Source organism: Mesoplodon bidens (genome assembly GCF_964165515.1).
Source record: "Mesoplodon bidens genome assembly, chromosome: 19".
Taxonomy (NCBI): domain Eukaryota; kingdom Metazoa; phylum Chordata; class Mammalia; order Artiodactyla; family Ziphiidae; genus Mesoplodon; species Mesoplodon bidens.
In genome coordinates, this window is record NC_138179.1 from 52132408 (window position 1) to 52157273 (window position 24866).

General features: G+C 49.1%; 1 protein-coding gene across 1 annotated transcript; it reads left to right on the forward strand.

The window, feature by feature from the left end:
* Positions 1 to 21805: 21805 nt before the first annotated feature.
* Positions 21806 to 24314, forward strand: CCR7 (C-C motif chemokine receptor 7). Its single transcript, XM_081220188.1, has one exon. It carries the CDS (start codon positions 22413 to 22415, stop codon positions 23361 to 23363), a length of 951 nt encoding a protein of 316 aa, XP_081076314.1. The 5' UTR covers positions 21806 to 22412; the 3' UTR covers positions 23364 to 24314.
* The last annotated feature ends 552 nt before the right edge of the window (positions 24315 to 24866 follow it).

The window sequence follows — 24866 nt, forward strand, 5'->3', positions numbered from 1 at the left end:
AGCCCTAAACCTGACATTTGAAAGGAAATCGTATTTTTGATTATTTCAATCGCTTTGCAATAAACTTTGTCTTTCCCCACGCCTAGGACAGGGGCTAAGGCAGGGGAGACTCTAACAAGTGTACACTGATATTTACATATAGAATCTCCTCAGCTCTATTTTTGTCCTTTGCTCCAGGGACTTCCCTGGTGGTCCAGCGGTTAGGACTTTGTCTTCCATGCAGGGGGTGCAGGGTCGATCCCTGGTTGGGGAGCTAAGATGCCACATGCCTCATAAAACAGAAGCAATACCGTAACAAATTCAGTAAAGATTTAAAAAATGACCAACATCAAAAAAAAATCTTCAAAAAAAAAAAAGTCCTTGCTCCAGAAAGCCAGAAAGGATAGACAGAAACCAGATCTGTAGTTGCCAGGGGCTGAGGTGGAGGAAGGGTTTGACTACAAAGGGCTATGAGAGAATTTAGGAAGGTGATGAAACTGTTATATACTGTACCTTGCTTGTAGTAGTGGTTACACAACTGAATGCATTTCTAAAAATCCCTAGAACCGTACACTAAAACAGGTGGATTTTACTGTATGTAAATTATATCTCAAAAAGTTATGTAATAAAAATTCTTTGAACCACATTCTAAGAAAGGGGCAAGATTTGAAAGAGGAATGTGTACAGGCACCTAAAATAACTTCCTTTGGTGTGACATTTAGGGTGAATCAGTGTAGAGGACATCTGTCACATTTGTAGCTGCCCATCTTCTTATGTGAATAGCCTTTCTTGCCTTCTGGAGGAAATTACCTTGTTATGGTCCTGCTTCCCCAGGTAGAAGTCAAGAGCACAAACTCCCCGCCTCCTTTGCAGCTAGGCATGGGCCTGTGACCTACTCTCCACCAATCAGAAGCATTCATAGAGACTTTGATTCAGTAGTAAATACTGTATGGACCGGGCTGCAGGGGCCTTCCATTTCTGCTGATGTGGCAACAGAAGAGGCAATTGACTTTGGTGCTTTCCGTGGTTGAATTCCCGGTTACCAGCTCAAATGTGTGTAGGTCAAGGATGGGAGAGGGAAGTTCCATTCATTGTTCTCTGCTACTAGCTCTGAGTCTCCTTTGGGAAAGCCCTTGATTTCTCTGAGTCTATATTTCGCATTTGTAGAATGGGTATCACGGGGCTTATGTGGTAGAACTGTTGTGAAATTAAGTAAAGTGATTCAGGGTCTGGCAGGCGGTAGGTGCTGAATAAGTATTAGCTCCCGTCCTCCCTGAAACAGTAGGTAAGATCCTGGAAATTGATAACTTGCCTTAACAGCCTGGGAGCTTCCCCAGAGCTGGGACCCCAGGAGTTTATTCAGAAGCCAAAGCTGACACTAACCTTTGAGGAGCTGGAGCAGGTAGCTGTGCAGGTAGTGAGAGATGTATGCCCATTAAGCTTCCCTCCTCTGCCCAGCTCCTCTCTGGCTGTACTAAGGAGTGGCCCCTACTTCATGAGCTCTAGGTTGAGTCTTTTTGGGGTTAAATCAACAAAAAATGCTTCAACCCACTGGTTGAGCACCAAGAATAAGCCAGGTGCTGTGTTAAGCACCCAAGAAATAAATAAGGTGCCACTTACTTGCAACCTGAAGGGGGGAGAAAATGTATAGACGCCTATGACACAAATTATGAGAGAGGTTACAGCAGGTGTGAACAGCATGTAGGGGGCTTGAGGCATCAGAAATTCTTCAGGGGCCTTCCCTGGTGGGGCAGTGGTTAAGAATCCGCCTGCCAGTGCAGGCGACACGGACTCGAGCCCTGGTCCAGGAAGATCCCACATGCTACGGAGCAGCTAAGCCCGTGCGCCACAACTACTGAGTCTGCACTCTGGAGCACGTGAGCCACAACCACTGAGCCCACGTGCCGCATCTACTGAAGCCCGCGTGCCTAGAGCCCATGCTCCACAACAAGAGTAGCCCCCACTCGCCACAACTAGAGAAAGCCCACGCCCAGCAATGAAAGCCCAACACAGCTGAAAGGTGGAAGGAAGAAAGGAAGGAAGGAAGGAAGGAAGGAAGGAAGGAAGGAAGAAAGAAAGAAAGAAAGAAAGAAAGAAAGAAAGAAAGAAAGAAAGAAAGAAAGAAAGAAAGAAAGAAAGAAAGAAATTCTTCAGGAGGCTAGGGCTCTTTGAGCAGGGTCTTGAATGATGAGTTAGAGTCTAACAGGGGAAGAAGGATCCAGAGGCATCTTAGCCTGAGAGAAAAGCATGTGGAAAAGCCCAAGAGAATGAAAGTGCACGGTGCTCTTGAGGGAATTCAAAGTTGGTCCAGAATGGTGGGAACAAAAAGTGGGTACAGGTGAAGAGTCAGAGATTGAGACCAGAGATGGCGACTGGGCCGGTTGAGAAGGGCTTTGAATGCCGTGAAGAGAGCACAAAAGGAGGATGAAGCAGACATAGGCTCCTTCCCAGATCCTCCAGAAGGTGATCAACGGACTCCCCAAATGTGGATGACCAGAGAGGACATCCAGATTCATCTGGTTCAATCCCCAGATGAGGAAGCAGGAGATGAGGGGCTCCTGGAAGCTTGGCTGGCTGAGCCAAGACCAGAACCCCATACTCTTTTCCACCACAACAGGCAGTCTCGAGCTAAACAAGCATAAAGCCACCTGGGCTCTCTAATACCTACAGCGTACAAACTCAGCTGTGAAACATGCAGGACTGGCCCGAAGGTGGGACCGGTCTTGGGGGGTGGGGAGTGTGCACGCTGGATTTCTCACTCATCACTTGTCGGGAGACCAGACATCACTTCCCCGCCCCTGCTTTCACCGCATAGGTTATTTCAGTCCAAGTTTCTGGTCGCCCTCGCCACCTGCCAAGACAAGGATCACCACAGAAGTCAACACCGTGTTTCACTAAGGGACAGAAGGAACCACGGGGGATTCTTGGCAACTCTCAGCCACACACAGGGGCTCGGGCTTGGAGCTGTTGGGGACAGTAGGCCAGTGTGGCCAGCCCCACCCTCTAGGGGACCAAAACTAGAATGGCACGAGGTTCCACTGAGCAATTCTGGAAGAATAAACTGCCCCCCTGCTTTCCCTTTCACCTGCCCCCACCCTTTCCCTCAGGGAACCTGGCGACGTGAAAAACACAGACCTATAAACCCTGCCTCTCGAGGCCCAACAATGAACCACGCAGCAAAACAGGAAGCATCTTCTTGTCGTTGTGCTCTCTGTACAGGCACGTCTTGACAAGTGGCAGGAAACCACCACCGGGCCGTGGCAACAGGTGTCAGGGTGACCTGAGGCTTCCCGCCAGCCTCCTTCCCTTTTCTTCCTCCTGGAGAGCAGCCTCTTTCCTCCCTGCAGCCGGATAACCCCTCACCTCTCACCTGCTGCTCCTTTCCCTCTTGGTGGCCTGAGGCCTGATCAGGACCTTCAAAGGCCGTCAACCCTAAAAAGATGATTGTCTCTCTCCAAATATAATTCCTGAGACCGGCCGGCCAACCAACACAAAATGTATACATATGCTGAAATTAAAAGAACTTCTCTTTTAGATTTTTCTGATTACAAACTTCTAGGTGAGGGCAAAGCAAAAACTCTCTCAAATTCGGGGGTGCCCCTTGTCTGGCTCTGGGGCTCTAAATCTATCCTAAATCTGCCTGTTGGGTTACCCAGCACTGGTGGAGACTCACACTCCTTGGCTTCACACGGGGACAGACTGTTTCCAAGTGAAACAAAACAGGGATGAGGGCGGGAGTATAAGAGGTAGGATCTTGGACTTTGCCCATTGAATTACAAGCCCAGAGGGACCGGAAACTGTAGGACACTCTGGGTTGGGCCGAGAAATTGGTACTTGGACCAGGGTTCCATCTGCACCATAGGCTATGTCAGTGGACTCGGAGTCTGCTTCTTTCTCTTGGGTCTCTCCAGATTAGACCTCCTATAGGAGGTCTCTGTTCTTCCTTGCCCTGTTCAAGACTTACCCTGTTTTTCTTATGATAACAGCGGGGCTGAGGTTATGGCAGGCTAAGTTTTTCTTTATGCTCAAGGTCACCAGGTCATCAGTGGCTGGATGGAGTGAATGACTATAAAAATTTCTTCCAGGTCCTGTTCCCTGCTCCTTCTCAGAAACCTTTGCTCATGGACAGGACTTCCCCAAAGGCAGTGCGCACATTCTCAGAGAACAGGGCGGTGGGCAGGAAGCCTGGTCTGAGAACATTTTTCCCAGGAGTGGCCCAAGCCCTGTATGTCATGCCTCATGTAAGCCTGTCATGGTAGGAAAAGCCCCTTAGCTTGGAGTCAAAGAGCAAGACACTTCTTCTCTTTGCAGTCTCAGTTTCCTCTGTCAGAAAATTGAAACCTACCAAACTGAGAAACCCCGAGAGTTGAATGTCATAAGATATAAGAAAGTGCTTGGAAACGTGAAAGCCCTACACACACGCGGAGACATTGTCTTCCATTAATTGACACATTCTTTGGTCATTAACTGACCATGGTTTATTGGGTCTTCAAAGTCCTAGCACTTGACCCAATACCTGGCAGGGTAGATACTCAGTAAATGGATACTGGATGAATGGATGGACCAGTGAATGGACAGGTAGAGTAGTGGGGAATAGTCAACTATGGGAAAAACATTGCACACCATCTGTCTCACATGTCACAACAGCAGGGAGAGATTCACTCCAAAGACACAGCCAAAGCAAAACATATCTCGTGTGCCAAACACAAACAGACCACTGCTCAAGTAACAAAGGTCAGAAACCTGGCGCACAGGCAGCATCTCCCCTGCAAGGAGGCCAAGTTAAACAGTGCGGCTCTCCCCATTCCTGAACTCCTAAATTGAATGATTCTGAAAAAGTGAGCATCCTGTTCAAAGTGCGCCAGCCAAGACTTCTGGCCTTGGCACTTGCCACTGACCTCTCACCGTTACTTTCCTCCCTCTGTCTGAGTCGCCCCTGCTCCTCTCAGATGCCACTTTTTCCACAGCCTTCCTGACCCCCTTCTATGAACTCCCATGGCATGTTGGGTTTGCCACGCCCCCACCCCACCCGTGTTAGTTAGCTCTTACTATATTGTACTACAATTTTGTCTTCTGTTATTTTTTAAATATTATGAACTATTGAATTCATAAAGGTATAAAGAGCAATACAATGAGACATTTGTCCGCCACAAGCCAAACATTAGCAACGCAGTTCAAGCTCCTGAAAATCCCTCTCCACTGGCACCCTCTTCCTTCCCATCTTGAATTTAGTGTATACATTTCCATGCCTGTTGTTATACTTTTAATGCTTATGGGTAATTGCCTCTTTATCTTTCCATCTCCCCCACTGTTATGGAGTGAATGTTTCCCCCCAATGGGGTTTGAATCCCCGTTCAAATTCATATGTTGAAGCCCTAACCCTCGGTGTGGTTGCATTTGGAGATGGGGCCTCTAAGGAAGTAAATAAGGATAAATAAACGCCCAAGAGTGGGGTCATAACCCAATAGGGTTAATTTCCATATAAGAAGAGATACCAGAAATCTTTGTCTCTCTGTGTCTCTCCCCGTGTCTGTCTCTCTGTGTCTGTCTCTCTCTCTCTCTCTTTCCCTCCCTGCCTTGTACACTTCGAGAAGAGGCCATGTAAGGACATAGTGAGAAGGTACCCATCTGCAAGCAAGGAAGAGAGGCTGACCCCGCTGGACCTTGATCTGGGATTTCTAGGCTCTAGGACTGTGAGAACCACAGCTACCCAGCCTGTGGTATTTTACTCTGGTAACTCGAGCTGACTGATACACCCACCATGCTCCATGTGAGCTTGGCAAGGTCAGGGACCGTAAGTGTTCATCTTTGTATCTGTAGAATCCAGTACCGTGCCTGGCACGTAAGTGTTCATCAAATACTTGTTGTTTGTATGAATGAATGAATGACGCAAAGTCAGAAGCAAAACAAGTGTCCTAGGGTCTATTCCCTGGGAGCAAGTTATTCTCCGCTCTGCCATGATACAGGTCTTATTCAAGCTGCTGCTGAGACCAGGATCTGCAGTCAGCTCCTAACAATGTAAATTTAAAAAGAAAAAAGGGGGGCTGCCCTGGTGGCGCAGTGGTTGAGAGTCCGCCTGCCGATGCAGGGGACGCGGGTTCGTGCCCCGGTCCGGGAGGATCCCACATATACCGCGGAGCGGCTGGGCCCGTGAGCCATGGCCACTGAGCCTGCGCGTCTGGAGGCTGTGCTCCGCAACGGGAGAGGCCGCAACAGTGAGAGGCCCGCGTACCGCCAAAAAAAAATAAAAAAATAAAAAAATAAATAAAAAATAAAAAGAAAAAAGGAATCCCCAAGAAAGAGGTGGAGGAAGTGGTGTCATCTTAGGAAAAGGTTGACGTCATATCATCAATCAATCAAATGTTCCTTAAGCATCTGATTATTAGGTGTTCAGTGGAACAGCCTCCATCTCTGTAAGACAATCAGTCTTTGGAAGACCAAAGACCAAGTGGTCCAAGGATGCGCCAGATATAAGCAAGCACAATGCATTTGTCTCTCTTATGGATGGGTCCTTTTTACAGACGCCAGCCCCTGATCATCAGTAAGGGGCTTCACTTCTAAAGCCCCTGCTTTGACTTTTAAGATTCTTCAGACAATAAAGAAATTTTTTAATAAAAATTTTTTTAAAAAGATTCTCCAGAGGGAAAGAGGCAACAGTCTCAAGTCTCTTGCTAGGCGTGCAACATGTGCTCTTAACAAGTGGGATGAGACAAGGGATATCACCTATGGGACCCATTATTGAACTAGACCAAATGAACGACATTAAAAATATATTTTTAAAACCACAGCACTGTTTGAGGCAACGCAAAGACTAACCAAAAAAGTACACAGGGCTTCCCTGGTGGCGCAGTGGTTGAGAATCCGCCTGCCGATGCAGGGGACACGGGTTCGTGCCCCGGTCTGGGAAGATCCCACATGCTGCAGAGCGGCTGGGCCCGTGAGCCATGGCCGCTGAGCCTGCGCGTCCGGAGCCTGTGCTCCGCAACGGGAGAGGCCAACAGCAGTGAGAGGCCCGCGTACCGCAAAAAAAAAAAAAGTACACAGCACAAACTTGTTTCCAAGAAGCACAAAGTCTCTTCTAGAATAGAAAACTGTTCCCATGCTGTTGTTATAAATGCCAATTTGAATGTCCCTGAAGTTAAGCGCTATGAGAGTTCAGAGGAGGGAGGGCAGTGAAGGTGGGCCTGCCTGGGCCTCGAAGGGTGGGATGCAATTTGGAAAATGATACTGGGTTCCTCCTATACGGTCCCTCTCAGAGAGGTGGATTGGCTGTGAATGGTTACTAATTTCACGCTAACATGCAGAGGTGAAGCTCACAGTGTTGAGAGATACTAGGGAAACCCCACTGTCCTGCTCAGAGACCAGCTAAGAAACTGAAACTGAAGGTCTCCAGCCCAAAGTGTGCAATGTCCGCACAGCCAGCGTTGGAGGGATAAAGAAGGACAGTGAGAGGAGGAAAAGGGTCTGGGGTGGGCACCACGGCTTAGCATCAGGGTGAGGCTGCTGAGGGGGTCAGAGTCAGGATGCTCCCTTTCTCTCCTAAGAGCATGGCGCATCTCCCACAAAGCTCTCCAGTCCTGCCCTGTATTCTGTGGACTCTCTTGATCTGGGACCTTCTATGCGGCCTATACTAGGTAGAAAACCAAGAAAATCCCTGAGGGTAACAAGGATTATCCTGAGAAGGGAGCCTGGAAACTATGTGGTCCAATCCCATTACTTTTCAGGTGGGCATCCAAGAATCAGAGAGAGGAATTGACTTGCCTGAGGTCACATAGTCAGTTCTAGCAGAGGCAAGAGTGAGACACATGTCTTCTGCCTCTAAGCTCAATTTTTCTTAGAAACATCGGGCACGTGGAAAAGGGCTTCAGGAGGAAGCTTCTGGAATAGTTCCAAACTGAAGTTGCCCTGCCCTTCCTTACCAACGCCCTACCCAGATGTAACCCCCCAAGAGTCTTTTCCACCTAGTTCAAGAGATTGCCTGTATCCCTAAAAGTAAGCAGGCCCCAAGTGTCAGTGATGGGAGCAGCCAAAACCTTTAGAATGGAAGGAAAGTTCCAGTTCCATGAGGGCTTCCCATGCCTCCATTTGGGGAATTTGGAATAACAGAGAGTGGTTAAGCAGTAGACAGGATGCCACGAGAAAGTTCTGCACTTCAGAGTCTCAAGCTTAGGTATCTCCTAGGCAATCCAATATCCTCACTTCATACTTGAGAAGACTGCAGCCCAGAGTGGGGAAGCAACTTACCCAAGATCATACAGGGAGCTGGTTAAGAGCGAGGCTCACTGCACTACATCCCAACTGAGTGTTCTTCAAATCTCTGGGGTGAAGAAAAACTATTCTATCTACTTGTCCATCTGCCTTCCAGCCCTATTCAATCATGGATTTCCTTTCCTTGTTTTAGGTAAAGCATCACATCATGCTTGGTCTTGGTCATAACTGTAGGCAACAGGTATATAATCTAGCCTTAATTTCTTCTGTACAGCAGTCCCCCCTTATCTGTGGGAGATATAATCCAAGACCCCCAGTGAATGCGTGAAATCACGGACATTACCAAACTCTATATATCATACGTACTATTTTTTTCCTATACATACATACCTATGATAGAGTTTAATTCATAAATTAAGCATGGTAAGAGATCAATAACAATAACTAATAATAAAATAGAACAATTATAGCAATATACTGTAATAAAAGTTATGTGAACGTGGCCTCTCTCTCTCTTTCTCTCCCTCAAAATATCTTATTGCAGTATACTTACCCTCCTTCTTTTTTTTTTTAATTAATTAATTTTTTTTTTTTTAATTTATGGCTGTGTTGGGTCTTCGTTTCTGTGCGAGGGCTTTCTCTAGTTGTGGCAAGCGGGGGCCACTCTTCACTGCGTGCGCGGGCCTCTCACTATCATGGCCTCTCTTGTTGCGGAGCACAGGCTCCAGACGCGCAGGCTCAGTAATTATGGCTCACAGGCCCAGCTGCTCCGTAGCATGTGGGATCCTCCCAGACCAGGGCTTGAACCCGTGTCCCCTGCATTGGCAGGCAGACTCTCAACCACTGCGCCACCAGGGAAGCCCTACCCTCCTTCTTATGATGTGAGATGATAAAATGCCTACATGACGAGATGAAGTGGAATGACACGGACATCGTAACATAGTGTTAGACTGCTATTGATGTATCATCAGAATGAGGATCATCTGCTTCAGGTGATCCTGGATCATCGAGCCATAGTAATGTCAATGGTTGGGAATCCCAGGTGGGACGGAGCAGGATAGTGCAACATTTCATCACACTACTCAAAATTGTATGCAACTTAAAACTTATGAATTGTTTATTTCTGGAATTTTCCATTTAATATCTTCAGACCATGGTTGATCATGAATAAATGTAACCACAGAAAGCAAAACCATGGATAAGGGGGACTACTGTACCTTAAACTCCTTGGGAACAGGAATCACCTTCTATCAGTCAGGGTGGAAGCCAAAAAGACCCACTCTAGATATTTCAGACAAAAGGAATTTAACATAGGGAGCCAGTTATACAAGTGATAGAAGAGCTGAAAAGTCAAACAAGGGATGGGAGGCCACCAGAGATTAACAACAGCAAGAAGCTGCCACCATCCCTAGAGCTGGAGAGACACAGGGAGAAGGTAGTGCTACCAGTGCCCAGAAACTAGGGCAGGAGTTGGAGCCAAGGTGGGGGTTACTCATCAGATGCTGGCACCACAGAGGTAGGGGCAGGCTGATGGACTCTGGGATCAAAAACATGTAGCCATGGCTGGAGATGCCACTGGAAGCAAAGAGAGGAAAGAAATACCCTAAAGATGAAAAATATATGCAAATAGTACCCACCCCAAAAATATTGGAAAGGTTATGCTAAAGAAAAAATAGAATTTAAGACAAAAATTGTTTATAGAGACAAAGGATATGTTATAATGATAAAAGGGTCAATCTATCCAGAAGTCATAACAAATAAACATATATGCATCTAAACAACAGAGACCAAAAATACATGAAGCAAACATTGACAGAAATGAAGAGAGAAATACCCAATTCAACAATCATAGTCAGAGACTTAATACCCTATTTTCAAATAATGGATACAACAACTAGGCAGTAGATCAATAAGAAAATAGAAGAATATTATGAACCAACTGGACCTATCAGCTATCTATAGAATATTCATCCAACAACAGCAGAATACACATTCTTCTTGGGTGCACATGGAATATTTTCCAGGATAGACCATATGTTAGGACATAAAACAAATCTCAGTAAATTTTTTAAAATTGAGATCATACAAAATACATTCTCTAACCACAATCAAAAACAGAAGGAAATTTGAGGAATTCACAAATATGTGGAAATTAAACAAAACATTCCTAAATAACCAATGGGTCAAAGAATAATTTACAAGGGAAGCTGGAAAATACTTTGAGATGAATGAAAATGAAAACACAGCATATAAAAACCTATGGAATGAAGCCGAAGCAGTGCTTAGAGAGAAATTTACAGCTATAAATGCCTATACTAGAAAAAAGGAGAAAGATCTCAAGTAAAGAACCTAACCTTTTATCTTAAGAAATCAGGACAAAAGGAGAAAACGAAACCTAAATCAAGCAGAAGGAAGGAAATAACAAAGAGTAGAATGGAAATAAGTGAAATAGAGAATAGGAAAAAATGGAGAAAATCAATAAAACCAGAAGTTGGTATATTAAAAAGATCTGCAAAATTGACAAACCTTCAACTAGAGTTACCCTGATACCAAAACCACAATAATCACAAGAAAATAAAACTATAGACCAATATCTGCACTAAACATAGATTCAAAAATCCTTGCCATGGGCTTCCCTGGTGGCGCAGTGGTTGAGAGTCCGCCTGCCGATGCAGGGGACACGGGTTCGTGCCCCGGTCCGGGAGGATCCCACATGCCGCGGAGCGGCTAGGCCTGTGAGCCATGGCCGCTGAGCCTGCGCGTCCGGAGCCTGTGCTCCGCAACGGGAGAGGCCACAGCAGTGAGAGGCCCACGTACCGCAAAAAAAAAAAAAAAAAAAAAAAAATCCTTGCCAAATCCAGCAACATATAAAAAAAGATTATACACCATGACCAAGTGATTTATCCCAGGAATTTAAGGTTGGTTCAACATACAAAAATCAATCTCTGTTTTGCACCATATTTAATAGAATGAGGACAAAAAATGGTCTTTTCAATGGACATAGAAAAGGCATTTAACAAAATCCAACAAACTAGGAATAGAAGGGAATATGCACGATACTCAAAATGAATCAAAGCTAAATGTCAGAGATAAAACTCTTAGAAGAAAACATAAGATTAAATCTTCATGAACATGAATTAGGCAATGGTTAAATATGACACAAAAAAGCACAAGTGACAAAAGAAAAATAATTTGACCTCAAAATTTTAAAGTTTTGTGCTTCAAAGGTCACCAGCAATAAAGTGAAGGCGGGCTTCCCTGGTGGCGCAGTGGTTGAGAGTCCGCCTGCCGATGCAGGGGACACGGGTTCATGCCCCAATCCGGGAAGATCCCACATGTCGTGGAGCGGCTAGGCCCGTGAGCCATGGCCGCTGAGCCTGCGTGTCCAGAGCCTGTGCTCCGCAACGGGAGAGGCCACAGCAGTGAGAGGCCCACGTACCGCAAAAAAATAAAAAATAAAAATAAAAAATAAAGTGAAGGCAATCCACAGAATTGGAGAAAATATTTACAAATCATATATCTGATAAAGGACTTGTATCCAGAATATATAAAAAACTCTTACAGCTCAACAATAAAAAAAAAAAATTTTTAAATGGGCAAAGTATTTAAATAGATATTTCTCCAAAGAAAACTTATAAATGGTCAATAAGCACATGAAAAGGTACTCATTATCATTAGTCATTAGGATAATGCAAATTAAAACCACTTAACACCCACTAGGATGGCTAGAATCAAAAGAAAAACAAAAAACAGACAATAACAAATTTTGTTGAGGATGTGGAAACTTCATACACTGCTGATGGGAATGTAAAATGGTGACGCCATTTTGGGAAAAGTTTGACAGTTCCTCAAAATGTTAAACATGTAGCTACCATATGACCTGGTAATTTTCTCCTAGGCATGTATTCTAGAGAAAAAGAAGCATATGTCCACACAAAAACTTGTATATGAATGTTCCTAGCAGCATTATTCATCATAGCCAAAAAGTGGAAACAACCCAAATATCTAACTGATGATGGATAAACAAACGGAGTTTTGTTTGTATGGATATCATACAATGGAATGTATGGATATCATACAATGGAACATTATTGGACCATAAAAAGGAATGAAATGTTGATATATACTACAACATGGAAGAACCTTGAAAACATTATGCTAAGTGAAAGAAGCCAGAAACAAAGGCCACATATAGTATAATTCTATTTATGTGAAGTGTCCAGAATAGGCAAATCTATAAAGACAGAAAGTAGATTTGTTGTTACCAGGGGCTGGGGGTGGGGTTGGAGGGGATATGGGGAGTCGTTGCTAATGAAGAGGAGGGGGTTACAGGGGGGAGTGATTTAAAATGTTCTAGTGGCCTCCCTGGTGGTCCAGGGGGTAAGACTCCACACTCCCAATGCAGGGGGCCTGGGTTCGATCCCAGGTTGGGGAACTAGATCCCACATGCCACAACTAAGAGTCTGCATGCTACAACTAAAAGTCCACATGCCGCAACTAAAAAAACCTCCCACATGCCACAACAAAGATCCCACATGCCGCAAATAAGACCCAGCGCAGCCTAAATAAATAAATAAACATTTTTTAAAAACTAAAAAAATAAATTAATTAACTAAAATAAAATGTTCTAAAATTGATTTTGGTGACAACGCACAACTCTGTGAATATACAACACCCCCCCACCAGAAAAACTGACTGGTACACCTTAAAAGGTTGAGTTTATTTGTGAATTATAACTCAATAATGTTGTCATTAAAAAAGGAAAGGAAAAGCAAACTTATGGTTACCAAAGGGAAAAGGTGGAGGCAGGGGGAGGGATAAACTAGGAGTTTAGGATTAACATATACACACTACTATATACAAAATAGATAATCAACAAGGACCTACTGTAGAGCACAGGGAACTCAACTCAATCTTCTGTAATAGCCTATCTGGGAAAAGAATCTGAAAAAGAATGGATGTATGTATATGTATAACTGAACCATCTGCTGTACACCTGAAACTAACACAACATTGTAAATCAACTATACTCCAATATAAAATAAAAACTAAATTTAAAAAAAAGAGAACAAAATTAAAAAAAAAAAAAGGAAGAGAAGAGATGAGGGAAGAGAAAAGAAAGAAGGAGAAAAGAAACATCCTGGCACATCCCTCCCCTTCTACCTTCCATCATCTGTCAGTGCCTCCCATTGACCAAACCTACCCAAAACCAGAGGGCAAAGTAGTTTGGGAAATGTAGTCCCTTGTGACACTGAGCAGGGCAAAGGAAGGATGGGGGTACATCTCTCACTTATCTCTTGACGCCCTGGCACATGGTACTCGGATATAAACATTTGTCAAATCAATAAATGACCCCTGTTCCCCTGCCTTGGGCTGGGCCCCTAGTCTGCACAGGGGGCTTTTTGAATGTAAATGACCCGATGATTCATGATCCTATGACCGGTGAGTGGGACGTCAACTCTCTGTCACGTTCTCATACCCCTCATACCCCTCTGGTCCCAGGAGGCACCTGAGTCCAGACCCTTAGTGGAGCCAGATTGGACCAAGGAGCAGGGGTGGGAGGGGCAGGGAAGAGGGTGGTTCCTCTCACAGCTTAAAAGGGGCTTGTACCACTTCCTCCCCAGACAGAGGCCGGGCACAATCTTCCTGTGTGGTTTCAGCCGCCGAGAGTGTCATGGACCTGGGTGAGTGAGCCTCCCCCGTGTGTGAGAGAGCAGTACCAGCGTCACTTGGACACCCAGACTAACTTTGTGGGATGGGGATGGAGGATGGGGGTGGAAGGCCTGGGGGAGCCTCCCAGAGAAATGAGGTGGCACTGCTGGGAATCAGTGGCTGCTCCCAGAGAGTGCCACCCTGTTCTCCCAGGCACGGAGAGTACACCTTTCAGACCTGGGGAAGGGGCTAACCATTGGTTCCAGGAAAGATAAGGGGGGGCCGGTCACATCTTTCAAGAACAGTAGGGACTGCAGAAGGCGGCCGGGCTGGGGTTGGTGGAAATCTGGACAGCACCTGTTCTGTCTCAGCTGGGGTGATGGGGGAGGCTCTCAGGGACCTGTTTCATCAGGGAAAATTCTCCTTGGAGGGATCAGGACCCTCCACTCACCCTCCGATTCCCACCTTTCTCCCAGGCTAAACAGGGATGAGAATGTCTGCTCTTTTAAGGTTATAACAAGGAGCAGATTAAAGGTGAGCGCGTTGTGTAAATGACACTACACACAACGCAAGGCAAGCTGTGCTTATTGTCTCTCTGCTGCACATCCCACGGGCAAGCTGTTGCCTCTTGCCGGTTAAATGTTGGGTGGGCAACACTAAGTGAGACCACAGGAGCCTTCAGCTGGGAGAAGTCACCGCCAGGGCCTCCAGCACAGCCCCCAGCCTCACTTAATCACTTTTTCTACCCAGGAAGATGATTCATCCCTTTCAAAAGTCCATCCTCTGGTCTAATCTCGGTCTTAACCAGAGGGAGTCCAAGGGAAGCCCCGAGGAGGTTCTGGGAGTGTTTATGGAGCTCCAGACACCCCATTTATAAATCTCAGCTGAGGAGGCAGACCCGGCTGAGGCTACGAAGGCCGGGTTCCTGGACTGCTCGTTCTCACCAGCAAACAAAGCACCACGGCAGCCTCAAAGCCACAAGGGGTTGGCTTTAAAAAGTGAAGGTTCCCGTTCACCCTCTGCTGTCCTCACAACCCGACCCACCACACCACAGCCTCTTGCCTTCATGTCTGCTTTTTCCACCCACCCAGAACCCTGGGTGGACCCAGCAAACAGCTGTTAAAGGGCTAAAGTGGCCGTCCCACACACCGACTGAGAACTCCTGGGAGCCATGGTCTGATTCGTGCACCTCTGATTCCCAGGTGCTTTGGGGGTATGAGCAGAAGATGTTTGTGGAATGAATGAGTGAATGAATGAATGGCATCAAGAGCTCTGATTTCAGTTTTTAAAAATCTCTTCCAACCTCCCCTCCTCCCAGCAGCCTGCCGTCTAAGCCCACTCCCCAGACAACCAGCCCCACTAACCACAGTCCCAGAATGCAGCCGTCATCCCCTGGAGACCCCAATCCTGCCTCTCGGGTTGACCTCTGTGAAGGAAACCAAGCAGGTCCCCGTGGTGCGCTGGTAAAGGCTAGAGACCCGGCTCCCTGGAACAGACTCTGACATGTAGTGCACGCCAATTTCCATAGTGTAAATTCTTCCACCATAGCTGACTTCAAGCCGTCAGTCGATTTCAAGTCACGAAATGACTGAGCACAGAGTCGGAGAGAGATGTACACCACTGGCTCGATGAGCCCGCGAGAGCAGCCCCAGCACAGCACGGGGCAGGGGGGTCTCCTCCCAGGACTAGGTTTGGGGGTGCTAGACTCACAGCGTTAATGCAGGGAGGGAGGTCCCTTTAATGCAGGAAACCTCTGGTGCAGGAAAAGGGATGTTCTTACTGCTTCACTCAATTCAAGAAAGCCCCAACGGCTGGCCAAGCCCTAAATACTGGTAGGAGGGGACACCACTGAGACATTTTGCTCAGATCAGACTCCGGGGCCGTTGGTAGGACGGGTGGGCCACGAATGATCTGTTTCTCTCTCTTTGTCAGCCCAGCAGGGAGCCCAAGGTGGGTGAGGGGCAAAGTTTCTGTTACACAAAATGAAAATGCCGAACCCGGGCTGAGTTGGCCTCTTTCATGATTTGAATGAGCAACCCCAGACACCTTCCCCATCTTCAAGAAATGGGGCCTAAGACTTCGGTTAGAATTTTCCAAAGCAGAGAAGAGAAAAATGAGCTGTTAAGATACTCATCTCTCACAGCTCAGCCAGAGATGGCAGCAGATGGGGATGCTAAAGAAATTCAGGGCCAATCCCTCCTGGCCTTTGGGGAGCCTGGCTGGAGAGGAGGGTAACCCTGCAGCCTGGGGGAGCTGTTGGGAAATCCTCCTCTTTGCTTGGTACTTTCAGTCAACTGCCATTGATGGAGGAATTCAATCAGGACCAGTCTGGTGAGGGAGAGACACATATGTCAATAAGCCACTGCAAGAGAGGGAGAGAGAGTGCTGATGGGCTAAGAGCAGGACGATTGTGAAATCTAAAGAAACAAACAATGAATGTGAGTCAGGGGAGCATTTAAGTTGGGTTTTGAAGGACGTGTAGGAGTTATCAAACCAGAAAACAAGGAGCAAGGGGCCCAGGATGTGGCAGGGATAGCAAACTCAATGGCTCAATTGTAAATGAGGGAATGGGAGTAGATGTAGTAAGTGGAGGGCAGTGAAGTGATTCAGAGGGTACAAGCCCCACCTAAAGGTATCCAAATCCAATTTTTTGCAAACTCCATGTAGCCAAACAGAATATCCTGGAGACAGCCTGCAGGCTCCCAGCTGGTCAGCTCTGACAAAAGCTAATAGAGACAAGAAAGAAGCAAGCTGAGGAGGGTGTAAAGAACCTGGCCGTGCCAAGGAGGAAGGGGAAAGGGAGGCAGGAGGGACGGGCAAGGGCCAATCTTTAAGATTCCGTGTGGCACTGCTAAAAATTGGGGCTTTTTGATGAAAGCAATGGGGAGCCAATGAAGATTTTTCTTTTTCAATTATGTGAGTTAAATCACGTGATCTGTGTTTCAGAGGATCTCCGTGGCAGCAAAGCCTTATGTTGGGGTAGAAGGGGGGCCAGATCTGAGATGTTAGGAAATGGAAGCAGCAGAACTGGGTGACCAATCCTCACTCTCCTCCAATGGAATGGAGGAGAGTGAGGATTCCCTTTATGCTCCAAAGAGGTCCCTATACACAGCAGCCTCAACAGAAATGAAGTAATGAGAGCTCATTAAAAAATCTCAGGGCTTCCCTGGTGGCGCAGTGGTTGAGATTCCGCCTGCCGATGCAGGGGACACGAGTTTGTGCCCCCGGTCCGGGAAGATCCCACGTGCCGCGGAGCAGCTGGGCCCATGAGGCATGGCCGCTGAGCCTGCACGTCCAGAGCCTGTGCTCCACAACGGGAGAGGCCACAACAGTGAGAGGCCCGCGTACCGCAAAAAAAAAAAAAAAAAATCTCAGATCCATCTCTTAGCAGCTGTGTGACCCCAGACAAGTGACCTAACCTCTCTGAGCCTCTATTTTCTGGAATATGGAATGAGACTCACAAGGGGTAACTCACAGGATGTTAGGAGGGAGAGGAACATAAAGCCTGAGAGGTGGCATGGAAGAGCATTTAGGAGTGTGGTTTCTGAAATTAGATGGACTCAAAGCCCACCTCCACTACCAGATGGTTGTGTGACTCTGGGAAAGTTACTCATCTCTAGTTTCTCTCACTGGGAGCTAAGGTTGGAGTTCTAGGGAATTTCCTTTTCGTTGTGATCATTACTAGAAACTCAAGATTCAGAAAATACCCAACACAGAAGTCAACCACTCCTCAGCCCCTGAGATTCCCAACCTCTCTGGTCCCACTCAAGCTGCTGCCCAAGGCGAGTTACTTTATGACTCTGTAACAGACAGAAGTAAATTGAGTCAAGGCTGTTGACCAGGCGGTCTCTGCCACACACCTGAGTTCCCCTAAGTCCCCGTTTGGTCACCTTTCTTGAAAACGACCTATTCTGGTCCCAGAAGATCCCTGCTGGACGACCCTCTCCAACACACCTGGAAGGAGACCTCACCTACACACACCCTCCAGCCCCCACTCCTTACCCTTCCCCCAGCCAGTGGCAAAAGGACTGAGACGGGGCCAGGAAAGGGAGTTGATGGAGTGAATTAGAAACACAACTCATGCTCCTCGTATTTCACCGTTGTGACATCAAAACCTTGAGGTTTCTCAGTTCTCACTGACAGTCAGAGCAGGCTTTCTCTAGAGTAACCGAAAGACGTGTATGTGTTTAAAGAAACCTCGAGCGCTTCACATCAAGATGAGTCAGTGGAGGATGGGCAGCTCATTGGACCATGAAGACAGTGCGCTTAAGGGTAGAGATGTGGACTCAAGCTCAGGGGCCCACGGGTTCATGTGGCAAGGAAGGGGCATGAGAGAGGGCAGCCGTGATGTTGGACAGAGATCCGTTCCCACCCAGGACTGCAAATACTCAGGTGCAAGCCGGGGACGATGGGACAGTGGATGCCTGTCCCCAGAAATAGAAGACACAACTAGAAAGGCAGGTCCAAGTAGACAGTGGAGGGCTTGACTGCCACGCTCAGCATCAGGGCGTCATCCTGAGGGCTGTGTAGAGAGGTCCTTGGGGCTGGGTAGAGAGGTCCTAATTTAGGAAGAGGGCAGAGTGGGGGTCGGCATCAGAGCTATGCTTTAGGAAGACGCAGCTAGCAGTAGCGTTCAGTATAACTTGGGAGAAATGCCTGTTTATTTATGTGGCTCCATGCCCTTCTTCCTTCCCCTAAGGCTCCCCCAGGCCCAGAATCCCTGCCCTAGGCACGCTCCCTGGAGCACAATGGCAATTTGGGTGTCACGCCACAAAATTTCCAGCAGGTGGCGCTGTGGCCAAGCACACAGACTCGCTGGGCCTGTGATGTGGCCTCTAGGAAGCAGAATCCCTTGTTTGCTGGAGGGAGGCCCCCAGCTTCCAGAAGGTGCTAGAAGCAGGGTCCCAAGCATTTGTCTACTGACCCTCCTGAGACTGGAGGTGCGGTAGACCAACAAGTCCTGCCTTGTAGTCATTCCTGGCATCACGGTTACTGACTCCTGTGGTCTGGTCCACTTAGGGGAAGGGGGGCTACAAAGGTGAAGAGGGCACAGCTCCCAGACTGTTAAATGAGATACGACTTCTATATAAATCAGCCTATGAACTGTCCCCCCTGCTCAGCCTTTGGAGAAAATAAGTTCCAGTTCCAGCCCTCGGCTCAGCCACAAAGCAGGATTGAGCAGCCAGGGCCCACATCAGGCCTTGTGAGAACCTGGGGCCTCAGCCTGCCGTTCAGCCTTGAGGGGTGGTCTGGGCCAGGATGGACTTTCCAATTCCAGAAGAGGCCCTGAAGAGCCAAGAAGAGGGGAGGGGCTGCCCTGTGTTCCGATCCCGCTCCTTCCTGGGACTTCTTATGGAGGGGAGGAGGAGGAAGAGGTGAGGGCAGTGAGGCTGGGCAGCTGGCCAGGTGCTCCAAGGCACAATCTGGTTCTCATGTTCTCAAACATGGTGTCTGGAGAATGTGATGAAAGTCCCCTGGCTCTGTGGCTTTTTGTCATAACAAAGAGCCATCCCTGCCAAGCAATAACTTTCTCACCTTGTCTCCTGCAGGGAAGCCAATGAAGAACGTGCTGGTGGTGGCCCTCCTCGTCATTTTCCAGGTAGGTGTCCCACCAAGGAAAGCTCTGTTCCCCCTCCCATACGCCCCTCCCCAAGCCTGGTCCTTCCGAAGCCCAAGCCCTGGGTTCTGGTGGAGACGCTGGGCATTTGCCAGAAAGAAACAGACCCAGACACAAATTTGTCATTCATTAAGCTGATGGCCACCCCCCTTCTCCATCTGCTGAGTGACCCTAGAAAGCCACGGATGTTCTCCGACATTCCTTTACTCCATTTCAATTAAAGCATGGGAGAGAGCAAGTTACCCCACCTTCCCCACCCCACTTCCAATATCCCCATCCGGGAGACAGAAAGGTGGACTCCTGAGTTCTTGGAGAGAGTTCTTTGCTTTGCAAAAAGCAAAGGCTGTGAGGTTACTGGGTTTTGCACATATGTGTCCACAGCCACACATGTAAATCTTTATATGTGAGTTGAGAAAAGAACCCGTGGCCTGGTGGCTGGTAGCTATCCTATCACCCCAAACCTGTCTCCCTCCCCCACCCTCCAGCCAAAGGCTCCCCTCGAAGCCCCAGTTCCCTTCTGTGAAATAAAGAGACTGGCCTGAGCCTCACTGGGGGGGGGGGGGGAGGATGGGAGCACATCCTTTAGAGGGGCCCAGAACTCTGTAGGAACAAAAATCCCCAGTTTACAGGTTTCAGAGTCTCAATCCCAGCTGTGGAGACGAAATCTGCCCCAATAAAGTGCCAGAGTTAGAAGAAACTAACTCGTGAAGTCGACTCTCCCCCATTTGCTGGGGTTGGGAGCTCTCTAGGAGGGGAGTGTGGGCTGAGGTAGGAGCTGGAGAGTCAGTACTTCAGAATTTGGCTCTTCCCCGGGTCTGGAGGCCAAAGGGGCAGCTTTCCAGGAGCTCCGGCCAGAGGCAGGCCCCAAGTTGGGCACTGTTCCCAAAACCCCATCCCAGAGGCCCCCTGGAGCTTGGGCTGTAGCCCACAGCTTGGCGCCCTTCCCCAGCACCACTCCCTCCCCTCTCTCTCCCCTGTTTCCAGGGCGCCAGAGGGGCTGGAAGGTTGGGGAGGGGATAAGGGACAGCTGGGCTCATCCTTCTCTTTACTTGAGGGGATGGGGTTGGCTCAGATGGGGCAGGATGTGGTGGGGCTTTGGGCTGCAGAGACACATCAAGCGTGGTGGCCCCCGGTACAGGGGGCAGATACTAAGCAGGGAAAGAGAAGGCAGAATGGGGTGGTGGGAAGCACAGGTCACAGAGGCTGGGTATACTGCCCTCCAAGGCCCAGAGCCCCCTTAGGTCCAGCAACCCCGGACCTGAGGCCTTCGGCATTATCCTGGGCGGCCAAGGGCAGCCAGCCTCTTCCAGGCCTCCCAGGCTGCAATCGTGTCCGGAAAAGAGAAAAGTGGTTGCCACTGACTTTTCTTCTCGAGATAGCAATGCCCAAAAAAAAAGCTCCTGGACATGATTTGGTTCTCACCCTGTCTCCAGGCAGAATAGCGATGAATCCAGAATTTGGAAGTGAGAAAGAGACAGGATACAGGGAAGTCAGGAGACTGGGTTCCCCTTCTGGCTCAGCAACCTTGAACCAGCCACATCGCTTCTCCAAGAGCCCCCCTTTCCTCATCTCTACACTCCCTCCAGTTGCCCAGTTGCGCGAAAATCCATCATGTCGAGCTGCCCAGGGCCCCATTCCCAGAGCAGGGACCAGGAGCTTCCTGAGGCAGTCTTCCAGCCCAGCTCCCAGCCCTGCACAGCTTAGCCAGCCCGAGTGCCCTCCTTCATTGATAAAATCACAGCAGGCTGCCTGAACCTTCACCCTGCCCCGCAGATAGGCTAAAAAAATGCCCTGAGCAGCTGAGCCCTGCTGACTGGGATCTGCCAGAAGATACAGCAAGGAAGAAAGAGGAGAGAGGTGGAGGGAGAGGGTACGAGGATGGAGGGAGGGTGGAGACAGAGCTGTGCTTCCTTCCTGGGCCCGAGAGGACTCAGTCACAGCTGAGGCCGTGGCCCCGCCAACGGCTTGGGCCTGCATCACCTGAGCTTCTGCCTCATGCTGGGTGCTGTGCCCCGGGCCTCAGGGATCCATAAGTCTTCAAGTCACTCACCACCCATGATCACGGCAGCTTGCCCCAAACCAGGGCTTTCTGGCCTCTTAATGGAGCTTTGCCTTCCTCTCTTCTCACCCCGAGCCCTCCTCAACCTTAGCCCAAGTGGATTTTCCCTCAACAACTGGGGTATTTTTGTAGGCCCCCTCCCCTGGAAAGTTCTTTCTACCAGGTACCAAAGGAGGCTCAAAAAGAAAGACACACGACCCCTCTTCCCTGGAGTTTCCAACGGGCAAAATAAAACCTCCATGGGGACGAAATGATGCCAGAATCGAGTTAGGACCCTCACAACAACCGTGTGGAGGAGATAGTATTCATCTCCATTTCACAGATGAGAAAACTGAGTCTTAGGGAGAATGAAGTGTATTTAACAAGCCCAAGGCTCATTTGGCCCCAAAGCCCAGACTATTTCTAGTCCACCGTTAACACCTGTAAGGTCAAGTCTCTCAGAAGAGTTGGCAAAATCAGACACTTGCTCCTTATTAGAAAGGCAGAATCCCAGGCTCCACCCCAGCCTACTAAATCATCTGAACAAGATCCCCGAGTTCAAGTGCATGTTCAAATATGAGAAGCACTGATTTCAAATGAAAGAATCACCTGGGAAGTTTAGAAAAACAGATTCCTGGGCCCCAGCCCCTGAGGTTCAGTGGGTCTCAGATGGGGTCCGAGAATTTGCAGGTGATGCTAACTGCACCTTGAAACCACTGCTCTGGCCAATCCCACAGCAGTGAGATTTAGACCCACTCAGCTAAGCTGGATCGTGTTCCTTCCCCACAGGTATGCCTGTGCCAGGATGAGGTCACGGACGATTACATCGGAGACAACACCACAGTGGACTACACGCTGTACGAGTCCGTATGCTTCAAGAAGGACGTGCGGAACTTTAAAGCCTGGTTCCTCCCGGTCATGTACTCCATCATCTGCTTCATGGGCCTGCTGGGCAACGGGCTGGTCATGCTGACCTACGTCTATTTCAAGAGGCTCAAGACCATGACCGATACCTACCTGCTCAACCTGGCCGTGGCGGACATCCTCTTCCTCCTGACCCTTCCCTTTTGGGCGTACAGCGCGGCCAAGTCCTGGGTCTTCGGGGTCCACGTTTGCAAGTTCATCTTTGGCATCTACAAGATAAGCTTCTTCAGCGGGATGCTCCTGCTTCTATGCATCAGCATCGACCGCTACGTCGCCATCGTCCAGGCCGTCTCGGCCCACCGCCACCGTGCCCGCGTCCTTCTCATCAGCAAGCTCTCCTGCGTGGGCATCTGGCTGCTGGCCGTGGTGCTCTCCACCCCAGAGCTGCTGTACAGCGGCCTCCAGAAGAGCAGCAGTGAGCAAGCGCTGCGGTGCTCCCTCATCACCGAGAACGTGGAGGCCCTGATCACCATCCAGGTGGCCCAGATGGTGGTAGGCTTTCTGATCCCCCTGGTGGCCATGAGCTTCTGCTACCTCCTCATCATCCGCACCCTGCTCCAGGCACGCAACTTCGAACGCAACAAGGCCATCAAGGTGATCATTGCCGTGGTCGTGGTCTTCGTAGCCTTCCAGCTGCCCTACAACGGGGTGGTCCTGGCCCAGACGGTGGCCAACTTCAACATCACCAGCGGCACCAGCTGCGAACTCAGCAAGCAGCTCAACATCGCCTATGATGTCACCTACAGCCTGGCCTGCATCCGCTGCTGCGTCAACCCTTTCTTGTACGCCTTCATCGGCGTCAAGTTCCGCAGCGACCTCTTCAAGCTCTTCAAGGACCTAGGCTGCCTCAGCCAGGAGCGGCTCCGGCAGTGGTCCGCCTGCCGGCACTCCCGGCGATCCTCCATGAGCGTGGAGGCTGAGACCACCACCACCTTCTCCCCGTAGGAGGCTCCTCTGCCTGGACTAGAGGGACCTCTCCCAGGGCCCCTCAGACTGGGGACAGATGACCCAACAGCTGCTGAGGGAAAGGCCGTTCTGGCCATTGAGGTTTATCTCGTGGTGAAAACCCAAGCCACGGAAGACAGATGAAGCCCAACCCTAGCTAGCTACCTCAACCAAGGTTGCAAAGAGACGTGGTTGATAAGCTATCCCAGATCCTGCAACACTCCAAAACCAATGCCGTTGTCCCCCAAACCCCAAACGAGAGGTGAAAGTCAAGAAATGGTTCACATCTCCTGGAGTGAAAGGGCAGGCATCGGTGAGATCTAGGGTGGCGGAAGGGGCCTGGCCACTGTTCCCATCAATCTTCTAGAAAGAAGTCCTCCCTGAGGCTCAGGGTGAGGGCTTCCAGAAAGCAAGGCTTTGTCCCCAAGACCAGAGACGGTGGGGCAACCTCTCACCTGTGCAGGGGAAGGGGGAAGCCAGTGGGTCAAACTAACGCTCTGAATCCCTCCCTCCATCTCTCTTTTCTCCTGTAATCCGAGCCAGCAAGAAACGGCAGCCTCCATGGCCCCTCACCAGCCACCTTTCCTCGGGCTCTCCACGCTGAAGGGGTGTGGTGTTTCCCGCAGGCCAGGCCTGGCCACAGCCGTTTTCCCAGCCAGGGCGCTGGGGCAGGGATGACGCGTGGCTGGCCCTTCTCAGGTCTCAGCTCTGCTAGGAAGGGGGGAGAAGGCAGGGCGAAAGTTTAGGGGCCAGGGGTGGGGACGACGCTGGCTGCCGCCAGCCAATGAGCTCCTTCTTTGTTCTTTGCCACGGGGACAAAAATCTCTCATCCTGTTCAGCTTTCAATTCATTAAGAGAGCACATTTTACTCATACACAAATAAAAGTTTTCCCTTGAGGAAACAACAGCTTGAAAAGAAAGGGAAAAAAATTCTCGGTAAATGGCAAACGAGTGTGTTCTTGTTTTGCAAACCCCACGCCCCACCTGACCACCCCCCATCCCTTTCCTCCCCCAGGCTTCATCGTTCAGAGATGCTCAGAGCCACGAGGTCTGCTGAGCTATGCTCTGAGCCCTTCCAATGACACAGGCCCACGAGGCTGAACAAGGCAGGAGGAGCAGAAGGCCAGGGTGTCCAGCTTGCAAACATCCTTCTGGAGCTCACAGGTCGGGACCCAAGCCTGTGAGGTCAGCAGTGACCCAGAGGCACGGTCTGAGCTGAGCTTTGGAAAGAACCAAGTTCTCCCTTTAACCTTTATGGCTGGGAACTCCTCCTGACCCTTAGCAGCATTTACACACTGTCCTGTTCATCTGTCCTAACTCAGTCTGGAACTGGAGCCCCTGACCCTTGGTCAGTCCCCCTGGGCTCCCAAAACTGGTGTTTAGAGGGAGGGCCTCTCCCTGACACCCATCTACGATGGCATCCTGGATCCAGGGGGCTTGGGATGGGACCTGTGTGATAGGCTGCACCCTTTGCTGGATGCTTAAGAGCCAGGTCTGCCCTTG

Excerpts from the sequence above, each read along its gene's own strand:
- CCR7 (XM_081220188.1), top strand. The coding sequence starts at position 22,413 with ATGTACTCCATCATCTGCTTCATGGGCCTGCTGGGCAACGGGCTGGTC.